This window comes from Branchiostoma belcheri, unplaced genomic scaffold (genome assembly GCF_001625305.1).
Source record: "Branchiostoma belcheri isolate BF01 breed outbred unplaced genomic scaffold, Haploidv18h27 scaffold179, whole genome shotgun sequence".
NCBI classification, from domain to species: domain Eukaryota; kingdom Metazoa; phylum Chordata; class Leptocardii; order Amphioxiformes; family Branchiostomatidae; genus Branchiostoma; species Branchiostoma belcheri.
Genome location: NW_017803257.1, coordinates 480,142 through 496,874, shown reverse-complemented (window position 1 = coordinate 496,874; position 16,733 = coordinate 480,142). Strand labels below are relative to the sequence as shown.

Here is a 16,733-nt window from a genome sequence, read left to right as displayed (position 1 = left end):
GGGAGAGAGAGGGGAGGGAGAGATAGAGAGAGATGGATGGATAGATAGATAACTAGATGTCTAATCTAGATGGCCATTACCAGTTCGGCATATCTTCACATGTACACCAGTAACTTCACGATCCAGTCTACTGGTTAAAAGCCAATGGGGCCCCACAAAATAAAGCATGAGTCAATGCTCTGTTGACAAATGCCCACTAGCCCAGCCACTTGCCCTAGCCCATCTATTCCGTATACCTCACTTCGAGCAAATCTATTCACTTTCTACAGCGACTTTGTTATCTCGCCCAAACCATGCGATCTTTCCTTTCCTTACCTGTACCAAGGAGGTCAAACCTCCGTACTACCTGCCCTTCACCCCCAAGGTCGTCATGGCACGTTCCGTCAGCTGAGTCAGCTGGGTAAGGTCAGAGGTCAGACCAACATGGCGGCCGCTGAGTTGGAAACTTTGGAGACGCAGAAAACAGGTACGGTTTCAGGAACATTTCGCCAGGAAAACTTCTACAGACTCCAGCTATGAGTGGAGTAGGGTTTCAGAAATGTAGGATGTTGTCAGTTTTTGCTGGCATCACATTTGTTAATTTGTTGGCGCATTTTCCATGTAGAAGGGGGAGGGGGGCGTTCCACCAAAGTACTACTAGTACTAGTACTCTTTTGTCGAGGGGATACCCGGATATTTCATGCACGAGTAGTCCACTGAGCTGTGTTAGGTGTATTTTTCCCAAGTAAATCATATTTATTTGAATTAGATACCTGTCATAATTCCGGGGTTTTGAAAAAGAAAGAAACGCCAAGATCTATTACTAAATGTCATCCAAAATTATTTTCATGTTTGTGGAATACAGCCTTTCTCACAAAGCTTTGATATTATAAACGTTACGTAAAAGAAGTAGCCTTTTAATTTGATGCAACAAAACCTTACCATCCCTCCCAGCCCCTCCCTCTGCAGAGTTACTGGACTGTCCCTTCTCCCTGCTGGAGGTGGGATGTGCAGGGAAGGTTCATGTCTGCCCCGGGGGGGATACGGCCAAACACCCGCTGCCACCGCTGACTACTGTAAGCAATCCTTTCTTCTTTTCAATGTGTTTCTTAAACTTTGCGTAGCACTTGAAAAAAATGTAGTATTCTTCCTTCTAGGGTTAATGATATGTGTACTGATGGCAGTTCCCTGGCCTTTCCATGATTTGAAATCAACGGACAATTTTGTAGTACCCAATAGCTCTCACTTGATTGTAAAAAGTACAAAGTACCTGAAGTACTAAATAAAACTAGGTCACTCCGTGATCAAATTCAAGGCGTGCAGTGGACATTGAAAAATTTAGAGGTACGTGTTGTTAAAACCTTTTCAAGTTGTCACTGATTGAAGAAGTTTTAAGAAATGTCTCTGTATAGAAAATAACCTGCATAAATAAAAGCGTATTATACACAAGTTCATGTAGTAATTATACACAGAAAACATGGAATGAGGCCTTGCTGTATGTTGTGCTGCAGCTCCCCCATGGTCTGCCGCCGGTACTGCAGGACCTACAGGCCCAGTTGAGAGGGTACCTCCAGCGTCCTCAGGACCTCCCCATACATGACTTCCAGAAGGCACAGAAGTGAGTTTTAGTTTGCCTAGTACCCATAAAACTTGTCCATTGGAGCCAACCTTCCAAGAAGGAACAGAGTTATCAACCAAGGATTGAGGTGTTCAAGAATTCATTCTTTCCTAGAACTAACTCACTGTCACCAAGTACAGTAGGGGCATTGTCATTAGATAGCTTTAAACAATGTCTAGAGCTAGAAGTTCAAGGGTTAGGTGTAACAAGTCGATCGGTGTGATATAGCCAGCTGCCGCCGCGCCGCGTGCCTGCAAAGCTGGTGTGTTACGCCGAAAGGCAGTTATACCGGCTATACAGATACAGATACAGAAGTGAGTTAGTTTGTTGGTTTGCCTACTACTCAAATGCTAGTAACTAATTGTTTGAGCTGCACAGTTGTAGTGTGATGCATTGAGGGTAATATCATGTTATGCCATAGTTGTCACAGCCCAAGACATAGACAAATCATGTCTGGACAAGCATGTTTCAAGTACAAATGTATGGTTTAGTCTCTATCTAGACAATAACTGACAGTGTTTTCAAGTTTGGTTGGTTGGTTATATTATTAGTATGCCTACAGATGGTATTCCTCCACTAGAGCTAACCATGTACAATGTACATACTATATCATGAAAGTCCATCTGTGTTGGTACTACTTAGTAGTTACATGTTTAGAGTTAAAACTTTTTTTTTTTAGATCCAACACAAAGAAGTTCTCTAACCTAAAGCTTTCGCCCAGTCACTCTGGTCTTCCTCAGTAGACTGACCCAGTGAGACCCCATGTACATACCTGAATGGCTGCCCCATGGATAGAATGTTGTGTAAACTTTTCTAACCCTAACCCCAGGTTCTGGCCCCGTGAAAGAGACCCAGAGTCCCTGTACTCAGCAGAACTCTGTCCTGTGCAGACCACACTTCAGGTGGACAGGAACCCCACTACTGGGGAGCTTCTCGGCTACAAGGAGGTACAAACATCTTATGGTTTAACCTTCTACTAGTACTAGTACCTAGTACCTACAAGCTGGTGTGTTACGCCAAAGGGCGGTTATACCGGCTATACCGATACAGATCGATACAGATAGTACATGTTCAGAATTCTCTTTATGTTTCAGGGCAAATGTTTTGATACAATGTAACATATTACATAGCTTGAATGTTTGTCTGTTTTGGTAAAAGTCATTACAAAACAACTTTAATTTGTCTTATTGCATATCAATCAATTATATAGTTCGTACTTGTAAAACTGCCTTTATGACAAGTCTCCAGTGTCACTGACGACTGTAGTGGATACTAGCTGAAACTTCTGACCATTTCCAAAATCATATTCAGTTGCTTGAGTAACATTTTTTGGAATATCTTATTGCCTGGATGTCTAACCTTCACTGACGTAACTGAACACTTAATCTGAAAGAGTATATTGACAGTATTAATTGTTGAGACGTCTTCCTCCTGCCTTTCTTGTCCAGGTGTATCTCCAAGACACGGGGATCTCTGCCAAGAACTCGCTGTCGCTACGGCGACCACCAGGACCCCCCACAGAGGCGACACGGGGGAGTTCCACTAACTACCCCTTCTGGCCGGGGGGGATGGACGAACCTGACCTGGGGACTGTTCTTGGGATGGAAGGGGGAGGGGACGTTGACTTTGAGAACGGTAATTAATTTTGTAGAATACACTTTAAAATATGAAAGACACTTTGAAAAGATTTCTGCTTGTTTTGTGTCTGAAAAAAGATACGTTTTCTCAATATAATGACCCCATAGCTCTGCCCAACTTCTGTCAAAAGGAAGAAGGGCAAAATAAAACATGAAAATGCAAATATTTGACAGACATGTAGCCACTGTCTTATTGATCCACTATATATTATTGGTTATTGGTTGAACCACTAATAATTGTGAGGGACAGTCAGGATTGGTCTATTTGTCTTCAAACTGGCCAACAAGAATTTTGTTTACAGATCTCTTGTGCTGTCCTCCCGGGTTTGAGAATGGAGTCGACTTCAAAAAACTGAAGAAGAAAGAAGAGCAGTTGGGTAAGTCTGTCTTATTAGTACTGTTGCTCATTCTATATGTAGTTTCATCAATAATGTAATCTGTATTTAAACCAAACGTACATGAACATTGCAAAGAGCATATGAAAATGACACAGTTTGTGCACATCCTGATCATCGAATGCAAGTCTGAAAATTGTTTCTTTTTCTGATAAAGTTTTGTTGTTGTTTTTTTTCAGCCAAGATTGCCGCCCCTTCCCAGCATGCCCCAAACGTGCTGAACCTGGCAGACATCCTTGCAGGGGATGATGAGATGGATTGGAGTGAGGAAGAGGAAGAGGAGGAGGTGAGAGAACTGGTTACTATGGAGACAGAATCATTCCATCAATCATCTTCATTGAATCGCCGTTTATTTGGTGCATTCAAGGATTGGTCTTCAAGTTTTACCTATGCGTTTTGCATCTCACAAGCTTCGTTAGCTCATGTTTCACTGTACTGTAGTACTTGAGTGAGTCCTAGTGAGCTTCAGGTCTGCTTTTTTTACACTGAGTAGATTTGTACAGTGTTTTTGTGGGCAGGCATCTGCTGCATCCCTAGAACTGAAAACTTTAAGGCCCAACTGGCTAGCAGGATAGAACTGTTACCTGTGTACTAGTATGTACTTGTGTTAAGTTTGATGTGTTGATGTCCAACAGGAAGAGAAGGAGGTTAAGGAGGCACCAACACTTCAGAGAGCAGACAGTCTGGAGAACATGCTTCCTCAGGTAGGGACAGTGTCTTAAAGATACTTTCTTAGTTCTTAAGTTTGATGCTACTTCCAAACATAATGTCACTGAGGGTATACTACAGTACTGTAGAGCTACATGTATCTAATGGTTACATTTTTTTTTCACAAAACCAAGTTGATAAAGAGTAGACGGTGTTTTGTCTCATGTAAGTTTTGTTGCTTGTCTATGATTGCCAGAGAGCCAAGCTGTACATGTCACAATGTTGTTGTATGTCTGTACATGTATAACAGGATCCCCAGGCTGGTGAGGTTGCCGGACCCCCACCCCCGGGGAAGGCCCCCCAGGGTGAGGAGCAGTGGGCTGTGAAGGTGGACATCAGCACGCCTGTAGCAGACTTTCACAGGAGGATTCCCAACCCTGCATACCAGGTCTGATAAATAACCACTGCAGTTTACTGGTCTTGTTTTTAGACTTCACACAGTCAAAATAATGGCTCTCCAACAACCCTGCATACCAGGTCTCACAACTAACGACTGATCCGTGATCTCGTTTTTATAGTTACTGTTACTAACAGTAGTAGCTGAAAAATACATGGTGCAACTATATGTGGCTTCCACTGTAGTAGTTTTATACTTCACCCAAAATAATGGTTCTCCAAAAACCCTGCATACCAGGTCTGATACATGTAACTCTGGTTAACAGACTTCTCTTCACATGTTTTACTTCTGAGTAGTATTGTTTTGGGTGGCACTGGTTTAGGTTTGTATGTTCAGAGTCTCCACAGTAAGATGTCAAAGTGAAGTCATAGACTCATACAAGAATCCATGAATCACAATACAAAGCCCAAAATACTTTCAAATCTTCAAACTTTCCTCAAAGTACAGACGTTCATGTCCAGTATCAGCTGAAAACAGCTTTAGTACACATACTGACCTTACGCATCAATGGCAGAGCTGTGCATAATTTTGTTTGTTTGTTTGTTTGTTTGTAGTGGCCGTTTGAGCTGGACGTGTTCCAGAAGCGTGTGACGTTTGTTTGTTTATTTGTTTGTTTGTTTGTTTGTAGTGGCCGTTCGAGCTGGACGTGTTCCAGAAGCAGGCGATTCTGCACCTTGAGAACCACGACAGCGTGTTCGTGGCGGCGCACACGTCTGCGGGAAAAACCGTGGTGGCCGAGTACGCCATCGCTCTGTCACAGAAACACGTCACCAGGTGAGGCCGCACCAGATGTAACACAGTCTGCTATTGGTTCATTAAGATGCGACAGTCTGCTATTCGTCCATTCAGATGTAACACAGTCTGCTATTGGTCCATTCATATTTTTAAAAATGTCACTCGGTGAAGCCATACCATCGGTCCATTCAGATGTGACACAGACTGCTATTGGTCCATTCAGATGTAACACAGACTGCTATTGGTCCATTCAGTTTCAAAATCATCAGGTGAGGCAGCTCCATTGGTTCATTCAAATGTATCAGGTTGTAAAACAGCCTCCTATTGGTTCATTCAGATGTATCACAGGCTGCTGGTCTATTCAGATTCAATAGATATGTCACCATGAGGCCGTACCTTAATTATTAGTCCATTCAGATGTATCAGATGTAACACAACCTCCTATTGGTTCATTAAGAAGTAACACAGCCTGCTATTGGTTCATTGAAATGTATCACAGCTTGCAATTACTTGACAATGTATACCATTCAGATGTAACACAGCCTGCCATTGGTCCATTCCAGGACAGTCTACACCTCCCCTATCAAGGCGCTGTCCAATCAGAAGTTCCGTGACTTTAAGCAGACGTTTGATGACGTGGGCCTGCTGACGGGAGACGTGCAGCTGAGACCGGAGGCCGCCTGCCTCATCATGACGACCGAGATTCTCCGCTCCATGCTCTACAACGGGTCGGACGTCATCCGAGATCTGGAGTGGGTCATCTTCGACGAGGTTCACTACATCAACGATGCGGAGGTGAGGAAATAGCTTGCTGTATCCAGAACTGGGCTTTGTCTGGATAGCCCACGTGTATCCAGAACCGTGTCTGGGGCAAATCTACATTCTTGGATACACGGAGACTATCCAGAACCGTGCTTTATGTTTATCCAGTTGATGCTCAGGCACGGTTCTGGATAGTCCATGCGTTTTGAGAACCGTGCCTGGGCACATCTACATTCTTGGATACATGGGGACTACCCAGAACCGTGCCAGATCCTAATCCTAACCCATGTAGGCATAGAGCTAGATAGGCATGGTTCTGGTTTATAAATGACGACAGAGATTCTGTGCTCCATGCTCTACAACGGGTCAGACGTTATCCGGGACCTCGGGTGGATCATCTTCGAAGAGGTTCATTACATCAATGATGCAGAGGTGAGTTGTATGCAGAATGATGCTCAGGCACATTTCTGGATAGACCACGAGTATCCAGAACCGTGCCTGGGGCAAATCTATATTCTTGGATACATGGAGTCATATACTTGCCCCCTAAGATATTTTTAGGGACAAGTATGGAAGCCTCGGTATATGACTATCCAGAACCGTGCCTGGGGCAAATCTACATTTTACATTTACCTGCTGAAATATTGATTTTTAGGACCATGTACTGACTGTTTGGGGCTAAAACTGTCATGTGTACTTGTGTTACAGAGAGGTGTAGTATGGGAGGAAGTGTTGATCATGTTACCAGAACATGTGAACATTATCCTGCTGAGTGCCACAGTCCCAAACACCATGGAGTTTGCAGACTGGATCGGGTCAGGACAATTTTCCTTACCTTACTTTTCTCAGCATAATGACGTTGTCTGGTTGATATTGATGTTTACCCTTAAGTTAGTTTGCTTAGTTTTGTCTATTTTCTTGCACCTTTAACAGTTAGTAAATAAATACAGCATCCATCAATCAGTGACAGTTTTGAAAGGTAGAAACACATACTCCAAATTTTCAACATCCACTGTACGTCTTGATCAAAGAGTGATCTAGTCTAGTGACAACACCAGACTAGATTTAGACTTGTGTAGATCTTCTGGCCTTGTCTTATGTTCTCATGAGACTAAATCACTCCGTGATCAAGGCGTACAGTGGACATTGAAAATTTGGAGGTACGTGTTTCTACCTTTCAAAACAGTCACTGATTGATGAATATTCTTCTAACTGATAAACTATATCTGACTGATGAACCTCTTTAACGATCTTGCACCTTGTCCTCAGGATCTAGAACTAATTTAAATTTTTTTCAATTTCTTTCTGTACAAGAAGTACTGGTAAGTAAAGATGTTTTGTCTTGTTCTTGAAGGAGGACGAAGAAGAAGAAGATTTACGTGATCAGCACGCTGAAGCGTCCGGTACCCCTGGAACATTTCCTGTACACTGGGAACAGCAAACAGACCAGCAAGGAGAGGTTTCTCATCGTGGACTCTGCCAGGAACTTCCTCACCAAGGGGTAAACTGTGTATACTCATTCTCTCACTCACTCTCTCACTCATTCTCTCACTCACTCTCTCACTCACTCACTCACTCACTCACTCACTCACTCACTCACTCACTCACTCACTCACTCACTCACTCACTCACTCCAGAACAGCAAACAGACAAGCAAGGACAGGTTTCTCATCGTGGACTCTGCTAGGAATTTCCTCACCAAGGGGTAAACTTGGAATTCAGGAATAATCTTTGTATACTCATTCTCTCACTCATTCATTTCTCACCATGGACGCAGCAAGGAACTTCCTCACCATGGGGTAAACTTCTCATTCAGGAAAGCTCTGTACACTAACTCACTCGCTAAGTCATTGTGTTTGTCTGTATTTTTAATTTTATACCCAGTTGGTACAAATCAATTCTTAGAATTTGATAACATTTCACAACATTTCAGGTACTATGCTGCTATAGATGCTAAGAAGGCCCGAGCCTCCAAGTCTTCCTCCGGGTACGGAGCCAAGGGGACGAGAGGAGGGGACCCCAGACAGGTGGGTAACTAGGGGTGTTCCCACTTTACAGCAATGGTCAGAATTAGGTACATGTAAACTGTGTACAAAGTCATATGAAGAAAAATAAGGTAAACAAACATTACACTTCCTCATCCCAACCCAAAACATGTGGTTTGTATGAGCCTATTTTTGAGGTGAAAATTGTGGCACATACAAATCTATCATATGATGGAAAGATAAGGATGTAAATGTTATTACCTAAATTTGACATGTCCCAAAATCAACAAAGATCTGTTTCTGCAACGTGTGGCTGTCGATAATCCAGGCCATCCAGCGGGACGACAAACTTCCCGTCGTGGCCTTCACCTTCTCTCACCTGTGTCTCACCTGTATCTGATCTATACTCACCTGTAGCTCACCTATACTCACCTGTGTCTCACCTGTGTCTCACCTGCAGGAGAAGAATGTGTGGCTGTCGATAATCCAGGCGATCCAGCGGGACGACAAGCTTCCCGTCGTGGCCTTCACGTTCTCCAAGCGCCGCTGCGACGACAACGCCGCCATGCTGACCTCGATTGACCTCACCACGGCCGCAGAGAAGAGCGAGATCCACCTGTTTATACAGAAGTCTCTACACAGACTGAAAGGGCCGGATAGGGATCTGCCTCAGGTCAGGTTCATTCTTTCATTCATTCATTCATCTGCTCATTTATTCCCTCACTTGTTCATTCATCCGGAAGTCTCTACACAGGCTGAAGTTGCCGGATAGGAACCTGCCACAGGTTTGTTCATTCATTCATTCATTCATATAGAAGTCTCTGCACAGGCTGAAGGGGCCGGATAGGGATCTACCACAGGTTTGTTCATTTCTTTACTCATTCACTCACTCACTCACTCACTCATTCATACAGAAGTCTCTGCACAGGCTGAAAGGGCTGGATAGGGATCTGCCTCAGGTTTGTTCATCTGCTCATTCATTCATTCACTCACTCACTCATGCATTCACTGTTTCATCACGCATTCACTCTTTCATATAGAAGTCTCTACACAGGCTGAAGGGCCAGATAGGGACCTGCCACAGGTTCATTCATTTACTTACTCACTCACCTGTATGTTATCTTACCTGTAGTTCACCTGTGTGTTGTCTCACCTGCATGTCTCACCTGTGCAGGTAAAACACCTGCAGGAGTTGCTGAAGCGAGGTTGGCCGTACACCACAGCGGGATTCTGTATCTCACCTGTATCTAACCTGTATCTCACCTGTATGTCCCACCTGTATGTTATCTCACGTGTATCTCACCTGTATGTCCCACCTGTATATTATCTCACCTGTTGTCTCACCTGCATGTCTCACCTGTGCAGGTAAAACACCTGCAGGAGCTGCTGAAGCGAGGGTTGGCTGTACACCACAGCGGGATCCTGTATCTCACCTGTTGTCTCACCTGTATGTCTCACCTGTATCTCACCTGTTGTCTCACCTGTATGTCTCACCTGTATCTCACCTGTATGTCTCACCTGTGCAGGTAAAACACCTGCAGGAGCTGCTGAAGCGAGGCCTGGCTGTGCATCACAGCGGGATTCTGTATCTCACCTGTCTGTTGTCTCACCTGTGCAGGTAAAACACCTGCAGGAGCTGCTGAAGCGAGGTCTGGCCGTGCACCACAGCGGGATCCTGCCTATCCTGAAGGAAGTGGTGGAGATGCTCTTCAGCCGGGGACTCGTCAAGGTCAGAATCTCTCATTCTGTTGTTCCTTTGGCTGCCCTATCCTATCCAGAGCTGTGCCTGTCTAGCTCTATACCTGAATGGGTTAGGGTTAGGATCAGGCACAGTTCTGGATAGTCTCCGCATATCCAAGAATGTAGATTTGCCCCAGGTACGATTCTGGATATGCATGGACTATTCAGAACTGTGTCTGGATAAGGCACAATTCTGGATACACACAAATTATCCAAAGCCATACCTGAGTATGATTTTGAATATGACATACCTCCCATTGTTGGTTACCTTGCCAGAACCTGAGAAATACGATTTTGTAAGTACTGAAACATGTTGTTTACTGTAAGTTGTTTACTGATGTTTTGCAGTTCCTGTTTGCCACGGAGACATTTGCCATGGGAGTGAACATGCCGGCCCGGACAGTTCTGTTCGACTCCATCAGGAAACACGATGGCACACAGGTTAGTCTTTAACTATCAATAACCATCAACCTATCAATAAACCAACCAGCGCAGAGCCCATCCCTCTCCTTGCACTGCCTTTTACTGCAGAATTCAGGTACCCATTATACACCTGGCTGGAGAGAGGAAAGCTGGCAGTGTGTGAAGTGTCTTTCCCAAGGGCAAAACATCTTGCCAGGAATGCCAGTGATCTCTCGGTCTTGTGATCTTTCAGTCTCGTGTCCATTAAAACCATTCAGTGACAGGTTCTGACTAGTACTAACTAGTACTGACCCATGGCCTGTTCCCCTAAAATGCAATAAATTATTATTATATATAATATTATACTGTTCTGTTGCCCCACAGATGCGGGACCTGTTGCCCGGAGAGTATATCCAGATGGCAGGCCGCGCCGGGCGGCGGGGACTGGACACGACCGGGACCGTGATCATCCTGTGTAAGGGGGACGTGCCAGAGATGGCAGATCTGCACAAGATGATGCTGGTAATTACATTGTCGATCTTAACTGTTTTTTTGTTCAGTGAGTTAACCTTTTGACTTATAGATAGGAAAGAGATGCTGTTCCAGTTACTTGAACTTTTACCAGTTTCAGCAGCTAGCAGTGGTCTCTGGGCCTTGCACTGAGCAAACTCATATTAATGTCTGTTCATTTTCTTGTTTGTTTACCTGTTTGTTTACCTGTTTGTTTACTTGTTTGTTTACTTGTTTGTTTGTTTCCAGGGTAAGCCGACCCAGCTGGAGTCCCGTTTCCGGCTGACATACACCATGATCCTGAACCTGCTGAGAGTGGAGGAGTTGAGAGTTGAGGACATGATGAAGAGAAGCTTCTCTGAGTTCCACACCAGGAAAGACACTCAGGTGCACCAGAGGGAGGTCAAGGACGTACAGGTGAGATGTGGGAATAAGACATTAGGCCACAGCAAGTAAATTTTATGGATGACATCCGCGCGTGCATTAATTTTTGCCTGGTTTTGGAAAAAAAAACCAAGAAATTTTGTTGCCCTCTGACAGTGCTCAACATGCCGGAGATGGGCAAAGATGTCTGTTGCCATGCTGGAAGGTGGATGGCAGATAACTATAAAGAAAGGGGACAAGAAAAGACTCTGATTTAATGTTTGTTTCTTACTTTGATGCAGTGATATGTGATGCTGACTGTGTATATGTGATGTTCCCACTGAATCAAAACCATTTGTAAACTGATTGAGTCAAAATCTTAAACTGTAGGAACCTTGTTTTTTTCGGCCCGCCTTGTTTTTTTTAGCCCACTCGCATTAGATTTGGAGTCTGGGGAGGATGTCATCCATAAAATTTACTAGCTGTGGCCTTATGTCTTAGATGCTGTCACTAAGATGTAATGACCTGGTAACTTAAAGACTTGCTGCACAATGAAAGATGCTGAAAATGAATACAAGAAAATAATTACTCAAGCAACTGGATAGATTTTCAGATATTTCAAGTAGCATCCACTTCTTTGGCAGTAACAGTTTTCAAAATCCATCCAGCTGCTTGTGTTCATGGTTTCTTGTGTATCTCATTACCTAAAAGTCTAACCTTCATGAACGACAAAACGATTATTTATCCTGACCTGCAGGAGAAACTGAAAACAGTGAAGGAGCCGGACTGCCTCATGTGCGGGGTCGACCTGGAAAACTACTACATGAGCTGCAAGGAACTCTGGGAACTCAGAAGGCAGCTGCAGGTCAGAGGTCAAAATCTTTAACAAAGAGTGAGCTAACATTTTCCTAAAGAAACCTTATAGTGCCCCACTAAATTTTTATTTCTCCCAATTTTGCAAAATAGTTGCTACTTTTCAGCTAGCATTGTTGGCCTGGCACAGAGTTTTTGGCTGAAAATTTGCATAAGATTGTCCAAATTTCCATGCCATATTTGCAGCTTGAAATATGATGATATTGAAGGTTCTGTGAAACATACTGTAAGACTGACATGTGTGTTTCCCACAGAAACAAATCCTGACCTCTCCCCACGGACTGAAGGCCCTGTCGGCAGGGCGGGTCGTAACCGTTAGCAACCACAAACACAATAACGCTCTGGGAGTGGTGCTGCAGGTACATTAATATTTCTGTCAACTCTGCATAGACTGAGACTTTGTTTTGTTTTGTTTTGTTTTGTATCTCAAAGTATCCCAGATATGTAAGTCCCATACGAGAGGATGTCCCTAACCAAAGCTAGGTTTGCTTGTCCATGTGTTTGGTTCTTGTTTATTTGTTTATGTTTACATCTCCCAGGTAACCTCGGGCAGCGGTAACGAGAAGCTCTTCACCACCCTGATCCTCTGCGACCCCTCAGTGTCAGAAAGTCCGACCTCTGACCCACGACCTGACCACAAGGTCACCCCAGTGCTGCCGAACTCTGCTCTCTTCCTGCCGGACGGGCCGTGTGGTCATGTGATCGAGCCGCTCCGTCCGGAGGACATCACCATGGCAACGACCTCCACCCTGAAGGTCAACGCTGACAGAATTGTGGACGATGTAAGGAAACGACAACAACCAAGGTTCAGGTGAGGTCAAGGTCAAGGAGGTTGCTAGAGGGCCCAAAATCTAATCATTTTCTGGGCTGATCATATCCTTAATCCACATACCATGTATTATAGATCCACCTGTTGAACAGCAAACACAGTTGCACATTGTGAATCACCCTTTTGCTTGTCTCCAGGAACGACCCACCCGGCCAGTCTGTCACCGTGGCGACCCAGGAGCTGCTGCGGCTGACGGAGACCCACTCGGGCGGGTTGACCCCGCTTGACCCGGTGAAGGACCTGGGTGTGCGGGACGTCGACTCCGTGGAGCAACTCCGGAGGAAACAGTTCCTCCTGGAGTCACTCCACAAGTTCTCCTGTGTCCACTGTACCAAGTTCAGGGAACACGTGAGTCCCGCGTGGGTTACTGGGTGGGTGGGTTGTCTTTGCATGGGTGGGTGGGTGAGTTGCATGGGTGGGTGGTTTAGTGTAATCCTGCTTTTGTCTGTGAAAATTTTAGCTCTTCTTAATGTTTCCTTTTTGTTTGTTTTGTCCAGTTTGCTGAGTTGAGAGAGAACATTGAGCTGAAGGACAGACTGAACCACCTGTGCTACCTGCTGTCCGACAACAGCCTGGCTCTGCTTCCTGAGTATGAACAAAGGGTACAGGTGAGACACATGGATTTCATACTTACCTTCCTTACAGGTGTGCTACAGGTGTTCTTACTTGGTCTGTACCCACCTGTTTGAGGTGGTAAAATGACTGCATTATTCGAATGAAGCAGGAAGCAGAAGAGGCTGTCAGAGCACTAACAGGCCTATAAAATCAGTAACTCACCTTACAGGTGTGTTCACCTGTTTCCACCTGCTGCAGGTGCTGAAGCGGCTGCGTTACCTGGATGCGGCAGGTACGGTGCAGCTGAAGGGACGGGTAGCCTGTGAGATCAGTAACCACGAGCTGCTGATTACTGAGCTGGTGTTCGAGAACGTCCTGACTGACCTCCAGCCCCAGGAGATCGCTGCTCTGCTGTCATGTATCGTGTTTCAGGAGGTCCGTATGTTTTACTATTATAGAGAACTTGTTGTGACTAGAAAATTAATATAACATATGCAAAGCAAATGCATAATCTTTACCTTGTTGTGAATGTACAATGTCATTATAGTATTACCAGTTAAATAAATTGCACTTGAAATACTATTTGCACATTTCTTTAAGAAAGAAAGAACATGTAATGATAATATCATATCATCATTGGCAGTCCAGTCTCGGAAGACTATATAACATAATATTATAACAGGTTTTGAAATGCAGTAAAACCTGCCCATTAAAACCACTCATGGGACTGATGGAATGTAGCCAGGTGGTCACTCTAAGAAGGATTCTTAAAGCTTGCGCCCATGGAAAAAATCTAACACATCAACAACCTGGTAAGCATTGATTAACTTTTCTCCTTTCCTCCACAGAGAAGATGTGTGGAGCCCACTCTGACTGAAACGCTGCAGAAGGTAACATTACATATAATATATTTTACATGTATATTTATATAGTGTGCGTTCTACATGTATGTCCCCATCCAGCACCGTGCCTGGGGCAAATCTAGGTTCGAGGATACTAACCAGAACTGTGCCTGACCCTAACCCTAATTAATTCAGGCATAGTACATGTAGGTAGGCACTGTTCTGGATACAGTAGGAAGTGCTTATCTGTTTTTCCCCCCTCCCTCAGGGCAAGGATGCGATTATCGCCATGGCAACGCGTCTTGCAGAGCTGCAGCGGGAGTGCGGGGTGAACGTGCAGGTGGAGGACTGCGTGGAGGAACTCAAGTTTGGCCTGACCGAGGCCGTGTTCCAGTGGGCCAACGGCATGGTGGGTAATACTGGGGCCTGACCGAGGCCGTGTACCAGTGGGCACAGGGCATGGTGGGTAACACTGGGGCATGGTGGGTAACACTGGGGCATGGTGGGTAAATACTGGGGCCTGACCGAGGCCGTGTTCCAGTGGGCCAACGGCATGGTGGGTAACACAGGGGCATGGTGGGTAATACTGGGGCATGGTGGGTAATCCTGGGGCATGGTGGGTAACACAGGGGCATGGTGGGTAACACTGCGGCATGGTGGGTAATACTGGGGCCTGACGGAGGCCGTGTTCCAGTGGGCACAGGGCATGGTGGGTAATACTGGGGCATGGTGGGTAATACTAGGGCATGGCAGCGTGAGTGCGGGGTGAACGTGCAGGTGGAGGACTGTGTGGAGCAGCTCAAGTTCAGCCTGACCGAGGCCGTGTACCAGTGGGCACAGGGCATGGTGGGTAACACTGGGTATGGTGGGTAATCTAGAGCATACAAGTGAAGCTCATGTTCAGAGATGGCTGGTGGTCCCAATATGTATGGATTATTTTACGCCTTTTGCGAAGAAATCTGGTTCTGAGTCCAGTATTTTCATAGCCTGCGTGTCAGCCTTTTCAGCTTTTGTCACGATCTGCTACCTACTCCTGGCAGGTAGCAGATCATGTGGAGCAGACAAAAGCTGAAAAGGCTGACACTCAGGCTAGCATTTTAACTCGTGTAAAAAAAATGGTGATTGACGATAAACCGGATAGTGAGTGAGTGAGTGAGTGACTGAGTGATATGACTTGCAGTTTGGTTAGATGTTTTTTTACCTTTAATATGATAAATCTGTGTCAGCATATTAATTTTGTGTTTTCTCCATACAGCCATTTTCCAAGATCACAGAGCTGACAGACGTACAGGAAGGTCAGTTTTAAAACTTTTCCTCTAAAATTTTTCTTTATAAAAGTTTTCTTCAGTGATCTTATTTTTTCTACAGTTCTATAAAAGTTTCGACCTTACATGTAGGTGGAGACTATAGGTTTTCATAGTAAAACGTTGAACTTTATTCCAACACACAATTTACAGAGAGATCAAACGTCAAATGATCAACTGTCGCCTTCATCAGGACTATTAATGACCAATCACTTCACAACGTGATCTCATGAGAGTTACAGTTACAATCATACATTATAGGTTTTCATGATGTTGGTGTTTTTCCGCAGGCGTGATTGTACGCTGTATCCAGCGGTTGGACGAAGCGTGTCGGGACGTCCGTAGCGCCGCCCGAATCATCGGCGACCCGAACCTCTACGCCAAGATGGAACTCGCCTCCGAGAAGATCAAGAGGGACATCGTATTTGCCGCCAGCCTCTACACCCAGTAGCGTTTCAAGTAGTACACATAGTGGAAGCAAATCGCTGGGTGGTCCCACATTGATGGTTAGGGTTGAACATGGCAGGCGCATGTTGACGATTCTTTATGGCAATTCATCTCTTGAAAATGGTGTACTGGAAATTTGGGAGTGCATTTAGCTACTGTGAAACGACGACAGGTAAAGACAAGCGTAAAATTGGGAGCTAGCCTCCGAAAAGATCAAGAGAGACATTGTATTTGCCGCCAGCCTCTACACGCAGTAGGGTTCCAGGTGTGAGGCCCGTAGCCAGGAGTTTGGTTGGGAGGGTTCTTCCTACTGTCCGAGGGACCAGCGAGCACTGCAGCTTCCTAAGGGGCTCGGGGTAATTCATCCTCGGATGCTCCCCAGGAAAATTTTGAAAATTGAACCTTCTGAAATGGCATTCCTGTTTTTTTTTTGAGAGGATTCCAATGGAAAAGACAAATCAGTCCATCTTTTAAAGAAAAATCTTGGACCTTTGGAAAAAAGTGGACCTTTTGAAAGCAGTAGAGGGGTCCAAAGAGTAAAGAGACTCTTATTTTTTCCATAACCTAGTGTTTTATTCACAGCCAACGTTTCGGTGACCGTCTGTTACCTTCCTCAGGGCACCTACCTTCCTCTGACTGGTCCACATTGCAC

The 16,733-nt window shown here is 44.9% G+C and overlaps 1 protein-coding gene across 1 annotated transcript; it reads left to right on the top strand.

The window, feature by feature from the left end:
* The first annotated feature begins 411 nt into the window (after positions 1 to 411).
* On the top strand, positions 412 to 16,303 carry LOC109467237 (helicase SKI2W-like). The gene is made up of 29 exons (XM_019765180.1): positions 412 to 466; positions 934 to 1,055; positions 1,491 to 1,597; positions 2,427 to 2,544; positions 3,046 to 3,232; positions 3,537 to 3,611; positions 3,809 to 3,915; positions 4,265 to 4,333; positions 4,588 to 4,725; positions 5,363 to 5,508; positions 6,033 to 6,264; positions 6,940 to 7,046; positions 7,586 to 7,732; positions 8,165 to 8,258; positions 8,677 to 8,889; positions 9,835 to 9,945; positions 10,305 to 10,397; positions 10,743 to 10,880; positions 11,118 to 11,285; positions 11,989 to 12,096; positions 12,359 to 12,463; positions 12,644 to 12,915; positions 13,071 to 13,281; positions 13,431 to 13,541; positions 13,747 to 13,923; positions 14,337 to 14,378; positions 14,599 to 14,739; positions 15,586 to 15,625; positions 15,925 to 16,303. The coding sequence occupies exons 1-29, from the start codon at positions 424 to 426 to the stop codon at positions 16,083 to 16,085; spliced, it is 3,783 nt and encodes a 1,260-aa protein (XP_019620739.1). The 5' UTR covers positions 412 to 423; the 3' UTR covers positions 16,086 to 16,303.
* The last annotated feature ends 430 nt before the right edge of the window (positions 16,304 to 16,733 follow it).